At 37.3% G+C, this 6,337-nt stretch overlaps 1 protein-coding gene across 4 annotated transcripts in view; it reads right to left on the bottom strand.

Annotated features, from left to right (window-relative positions):
* The window catches only part of LOC106884153 (potassium voltage-gated channel subfamily H member 1), a 430,860-nt gene that overhangs the window by 72,330 nt on the left and 352,193 nt on the right, over positions 1-6,337 (bottom strand). For all 4 annotated transcript variants that reach the window (XM_052973779.1, XM_052973780.1, XM_014935387.2 and 1 more), the window contains one exon: positions 299-498. In XM_052973779.1, the coding sequence (XP_052829739.1) occupies positions 299-498 (200 nt within the window). The remainder of the gene's footprint in view (positions 1-298; positions 499-6,337) is intronic.

The following is a 6,337-nucleotide window of genomic DNA, read 5'->3' as shown; positions in this document are numbered from 1 at the left end:
TGTGTGTGTGTGTGTGTGTGTGTGTGTGTGTATATCTGTGCGTTTGTGCGTGATTTTTCCAAGAAAACGGTAGATAGTTACTTCGAAGTTTGGATTATGTAACCTTCGTGGATAAATATTTATATGAAGCTGTTAGATAAATCATCACCGTAAATGTAGAATCTGTGACTACATAAATAAAAGGTTTATATAGAACTCTTTTAATTTCGTTATTTGTCCGGTTGTAAAATAATACAGAACTTTTCGTAACAAAGAAAAATTTGTTTAAAAAGCGAACCCATAAGATTTTATACTATACCTTATTCGCATCAATCCCCTTACTGATGGCCCATGAAGAAACTATGTAATCCATTACTCTCTCACTAAGGCTTTCGGGTATGTCATGTATTTTCATGAATTCCCTGACGCTGTTAAGCATCTCATGATATCTTGCTGAATTAGCGTAGAACTGTTGAAATATTGTCGTCACATTACTGAAGATTGTTGCATATAACAACGCTGGAAAATAAATAGAAAAATACAAGATATTTATTTGGAATAATTCACCTCTTACACGCATTTAGAACTATAATTTCAACATCAACATTACTTAGATATTTTTGAAAAATATGTATTTAATAAGCAATTTCAATAAAACATGAAAAAGAAATTTGGTAACATTTTGTTCTATACTTCACCATTTCAAAATTTTGAATTAAAAAATAAACTTGCATTCTGTTCTGCACTTATGTAAACCTTACAATATGTTATGAATATCCATTTATTGATTTAATCTATTTTCTTTATTCATTTAACTTAAATTTTGTGATACAAATAACTCGTTCCGTGTCAGCCTTGATTAACCATGCCTATGCAAACCCATTGTGTCTGTTCAGACGACATACCCTTCTAATTCCAGCATGCTACCGTATATTTTAAACACAGAATTCTAAAATTTGTCACTAGCTTCGGCTTCTATAGATTCATTATTAATGAAGATATTCATCTACGATTAACAACTGGTAATACGATAATTTTTCCATCGATTAAATCTCTGAGTTTCATTAGCGACTCTTCTGCTTAACACCTGAACTCAGCTTTAAAAATCAAACTTTATAGGATAAATTTTCCCTCACTTATTCTGACTTTGAACTACCCTGATATGAGGCATCCATCCATCCATCCATGTATAGGAATCTATCTCTCTCTCTCTGTCTGTCTGTCTACACACACATACACAGAGGCACACACACACATTCCGTATTCTTATTGAAATTCTTACTATAATACTAATAAAATAATAAAAAAATAGTAGAAAGTTTGCACTATCTACTATGTGAACATGTAACAGAAAATTGATAAGTTTTTTTTTTATCTCACGACATCATATCTCAGAACAATAAATAGCAGTTTTTCTATATATTTAAGAATTCCCTAACATTTTTAACATTATTTACATTGGACGGATATGTGTCCTCATCTTGTTTGTTGTCACCCGTTTCGGCTGATTTACTCTCCAGCTTTCATCAGGTGTTCTGGTAGAATTTTGAACCCATCCCTGGATTCTCATTCCTAAGGTATTTTTTGCTGATGTTATTATTATTATTATTATTATATAGAACAGCATTCCCTAGCATTATTAAGAATATTAGGTCGGTGTATTAGACGAATTGTTAGGGCATCGGAAACGCTCCTCGCAGAATTTGTTCCGACTGTTTACGCTCCAAGTTCAAATACCCACAAGGTCAGCTTTTTTTCCCTCTCTTCTTTTGGATGGTCAATAAAATGCTAGTGAAGTACTTGGGTCGACATAATCCGTTGTTCTTTTGGACCAAAATATTTGGCCTCGAAACTTATCTATGAAATTATTATTCTGAAAACCAATAAATGTAACGAGACTTTAGAAACGCACATAATATTTTACTGTATTTGCTTTCGCTCGTCTGTATTTTCATTTTGAATTTCATAAAATTCTACGTTATGTCACTTTGTCATTATTCTCTCTAGTCTCTATAAACTCAATCTGAGTAACTTAATTTATTTTGTTCTTGGAGTACCATAAGTGTCTTTGTGTTTAAGCAATCCTTTCCTGGTTTTATGTCTAACACAATCGAAGTGAATAATTAACATTCAGCTTATCTGAGAAATTTGTATAAACAACGATATAGGATGATTTATATCAATCACCACGTATCGCATAAAACTTGAACATATTCCAGTTTCTTGACGTTGAACTGTTGAAAAACATTATCTTATCCTCACTGGAGAAAATACAGATGAGTTTCAGACGTTACCACGAAAAATTTAAATCCAACAACGTAAGGTAGCGAAGTATTACTCAGCCTTCTCTAACAGCGATAAGCTGTGCTGCCCAGCGTCGCTTGAAGTGTGTGTGGCTTTGATACTGATGTAGTATTAGTGTTCAGATTTGAATCAGTGACCTGTCAACTGATTATCTCAACCGCCCGTTCACCTACGACAGTCTTAAACATCAAAACTTAAAATTTTCCTACTTATCATAAAGTTTCAACTTCTGTGTTGATTTTAGAACTTTTTTAAATGAGAGAGAGAAAAAAAAAAGATAGAGAAAATGGCAATATGATAAAATACCAAAAATTCAACAATAATTTCACCTTTCTTTACTTAAGTGAAATGCAATTGAGGTCGATTTTTGACTTCTAAATTTGCGGGTCTCGTAACATAAGCACTAGTAATATTTTTCTTTTTCATTTTAATGGACTTTTACCCTCACCTCGACAGAAAGTTTACAGCGAAATTGCTAGGGGGAATGGAAACTCCAACGTTTCGGCCAGAGTCAGGAAAAAATTGAAAGGAAAGAAATTAAAGGAAGACAGTAAAGTTTTAGATGATCTGTATTTGAGAAATTGATTGCAGCTGATGAGCAACATAAGACGTGAGGTGCATATCTAGAAAAGGAGTAGCAGGAAATAGAAACTTGGCGAAGGATATAAAAAGTTATAAAAGAAAATGGAACGAGAAAGAAGAACAGAGAAAGGCGTGAACGGGCTGAAGAGAAAAAACTGAGGTGAGAAGGAAGTTGAAAGATAAGAAAGTGATTGCTGAACTAAGAGAAGGTTTCGGAGCTGAAGGAAAAACATTCAGTTAGACCTGTCGGTGACATGCTACCAAGTTAAAAGAGGAAACGTTGTTCGTTCCATTTCCTAGAGTATGTGGACCCATAGTGAATGGAGATGCTACATGTTGATAAATGAGTAATGAATGACTTGGTATGTTGAAGTTAATGGCAAGAAGTTGGTCGGGCATTACACAAGTAGTGTTCTTTGAATGTAGTCTCGAAAGCAATCAGCAAAATGTTGGCATGTTTCCTCAATATAAAGAACTGCACAATGCTTGATTATGAAGCAATACGTAAAGTTGGAAGATGATGTAAACAATAGTTTCGGGTAATATGATATTGTGACTTAGGCCCCGTGATGTTTGTAGTGTTGTTAATGTAGAGGCGTGTGTTTCATGTCAGCAACCTCTCTTAAAAGTGTTTGATTGTGTAGGGCTGAGCACCATGGAACTTCTTCATTAGTAAGTTACAAAGGATCCTTTTTTTTTTTTTTGAGGGCAAAAAGTGGTGCCGAAAAGATCAGAGCATTTGAGGGGTCAAAAAGTAGGCTTCAGAAGTTGTGGAAGAGTGAGTTCTTCAATGAAAGAAGGGATGGGTAGGAGATGAGAAAAAGTAGAATTTGGTTTGTATGTATGTGTAAAGGGGGTAGGAAAGCGATGGCGCAGTCGATGGCCTGATCTGGAGGAATTCAAGACAAACGACTTTTCGAAAGTATCCTCGATTCAGGAAGAAATGTTGCATTCTCTCACAGTAGCACTTGAAATCTGAATTAGTGCTTCAGAATCGGCGAAGGTGATGGCTAAGGAATTGGAAACATGTAAGGCGGTGAGCTGGCAGAAACGTTAGCACACTGGGCGAAATGCTTAGCAGTATTTCGTCTGTCGCTACGTTCTGAGTTCAAATTCCGTCGAGGTCGACTTTGCTTTCATCCTTTCGGGGTCGATTAAATAAGTACCAGTTACGCACTGGGGTCGATATAATCGACTTAATCCGTTTGTCTGTTCTTGTTTGTCTCCTCTGTGTGTAGTCCCTTGTGGGCAGTAAAGAAATATGAATTGGAAACATTGTATGGCGGATTTAGTATGTTTAGGATGAGGAGAAGAGTAGTGAAGATAAAATTTGGAGTAAATTGGCGTGCAGCGGACGGAACTGACCAGAAAGATATGTATAGGTATGGAAAGATTGAGAAAATAACGATATCGGATACTGTAGAAATAAATTCCAAAGTGGAGTGAAATGAGTTAATGACAGGTCACGCGAAATGGGCAAATATTTGCATTTAACTGTGGCCTACAAAATTTTAGCGTAATTGGAGTCGATGACATGATTGTAAAATGCTCCTGAGAAAGAAAAATAAATAAGGGTTAGTACGAGCTCTTGAAGGAAAGTTAAAGTGCTAGGTACAGGTAGAAAGCGTAAGTAGCAAGTATTTAAGGGATGATAGGCCATCGTTGGGGAGAATAACTATGTAAAATAATTTAATGTTCACGGTGAAAATGGGTTTGAACTATTGAACGAATTGAAGAGGTTGGTATCTTTAATGTTTGTGGGTAAGTTAGTTATGAGAGGTGAACGTATTGTATCAAGTTCAGACGATAGGTTGGCCGGAATTGTCAAGTTTGTGAATTTTGAAGTAGATGGTAATGTCTGGGGTGTGATTACAGTCAGGCTAGTGGCAGAGGATAGAAGCAAATCGGAAGTGATAAGTTCACGCACTGGTAGTAGCTGGTGAGATCGTTTTGTAGCTTGTGTAGAATCGAAGGTTCCTTAAGCTGGCGGAGAAATTTTTATCTGTACAGATCGATTCGCCAAACCGCGAATCTTTGTCGGCTGGTTTGATAACGATATCTCACCGTTTAGGGAGCTTCCGAAGGATGTCGAATTCCGATGAGAGAAGATTTGATCTTAGTCTTTGATGAAGGTGAAGACGTGTGAATCGAAACGGAATTTATCGACCATGTGGTGAAGGCCCATACTTGAGGTTCAGTTCGAGTTGTGCTTTTTGAAGGGAAAGTCGTCCTTATTCGGTAGATCTGGGCTTCTATCGTGGAAGAAAGTTTTAAGTTGGATCCAACAGCGGAGGAAACTCTCAGTAATGGTATGTATATTAAATTCCTTTAGTTTCTCTATCAGGAGGATAAAATTTAAGCTCCTGCGAAGAAGGGCTCGTTCGGCGTCCGTGAGAAGTAGATCTCTGGTGATGGTGTAAAACCTGGTTGTTGTGGACGGCATGGGAGAAGTGGGACGCTGGCAGACGGTTTTTAATAGCCAGATAGATCAAAAGGTCATAATGCTCGCCATGTTTGACGATATAATGAAAACACACACACACACACACACACACACACACACACACACACACACACACACACACACACACACACACACACACACTCATTCTCACATATGAATGTATAGTTTATTGGAGTTGAATGTTTATCTTACGCGGCATTTTCTTGTCAGAAGATTGTAGTAGTGCAAAACTTGAGTCACGAGTTCAATAAAACAATAAACCATATAGTCTACAAAATGTATTGAACACACCCCTCATTCGTTCAACACTATATGTGTGGTGTGTATGTGTGGTGTATTTGAGCGTGTACGTGTATATGTGCGTGTATGTGCGTGCATGTGTGTGTTGTGTGTGCATGGGCGCGCGCGTGTGTGTATGTGTGTGCGTGTGTATACGCGAACATACTCAGATATGTATATGCTCAAAAGGACATGGAAAGAATCATGCTAAATCTATCATTAAGAGAGCGTTTCGGAAATGAAGGAATTGGAGAAGGGAGCGAAGAGAATGATGCGATAGCAGAATATTGGAAGCAGAAGTTCCGCTGAGCCGAACATGTCACAAGGTTCACAGACTATTACAGGTGGACTGTTACAGTTATTGAGTGGCACACTAGCGATCGGAAATGGCCAATTGGAAGTTCTCTACGACGACGGGATGACGACTTGGTTAAATTATTTGGACCAAGATGTAAAAGAAAGATACAACCAAGAAAGAATTCGAATCGCATTGTGATCAATCATGCGTAACAATGGCTGATAGTTTCTGTAGAAACAACAATAAAGCGAAATACAGATGTGAACACACACACACAAACACACACACACACACACACACACACACACACGCACACACACACACACACACAAGCACGCACGCACTCACGCACATTAGTTTCGAATTTTGACACAACTCCAGTAATTTTGGGAAGAAGGTAAGTCGAATATATCGACCCCAGTGTTAAACTG

The sequence above is a fragment of the Octopus bimaculoides genome, chromosome 16, assembly GCF_001194135.2.
Source record: "Octopus bimaculoides isolate UCB-OBI-ISO-001 chromosome 16, ASM119413v2, whole genome shotgun sequence".
NCBI lineage: Eukaryota > Metazoa > Mollusca > Cephalopoda > Octopoda > Octopodidae > Octopus > Octopus bimaculoides.
Note: the sequence above shows the minus strand (reverse complement) of the source record. Positions and strands in the feature narration are given on the sequence as shown.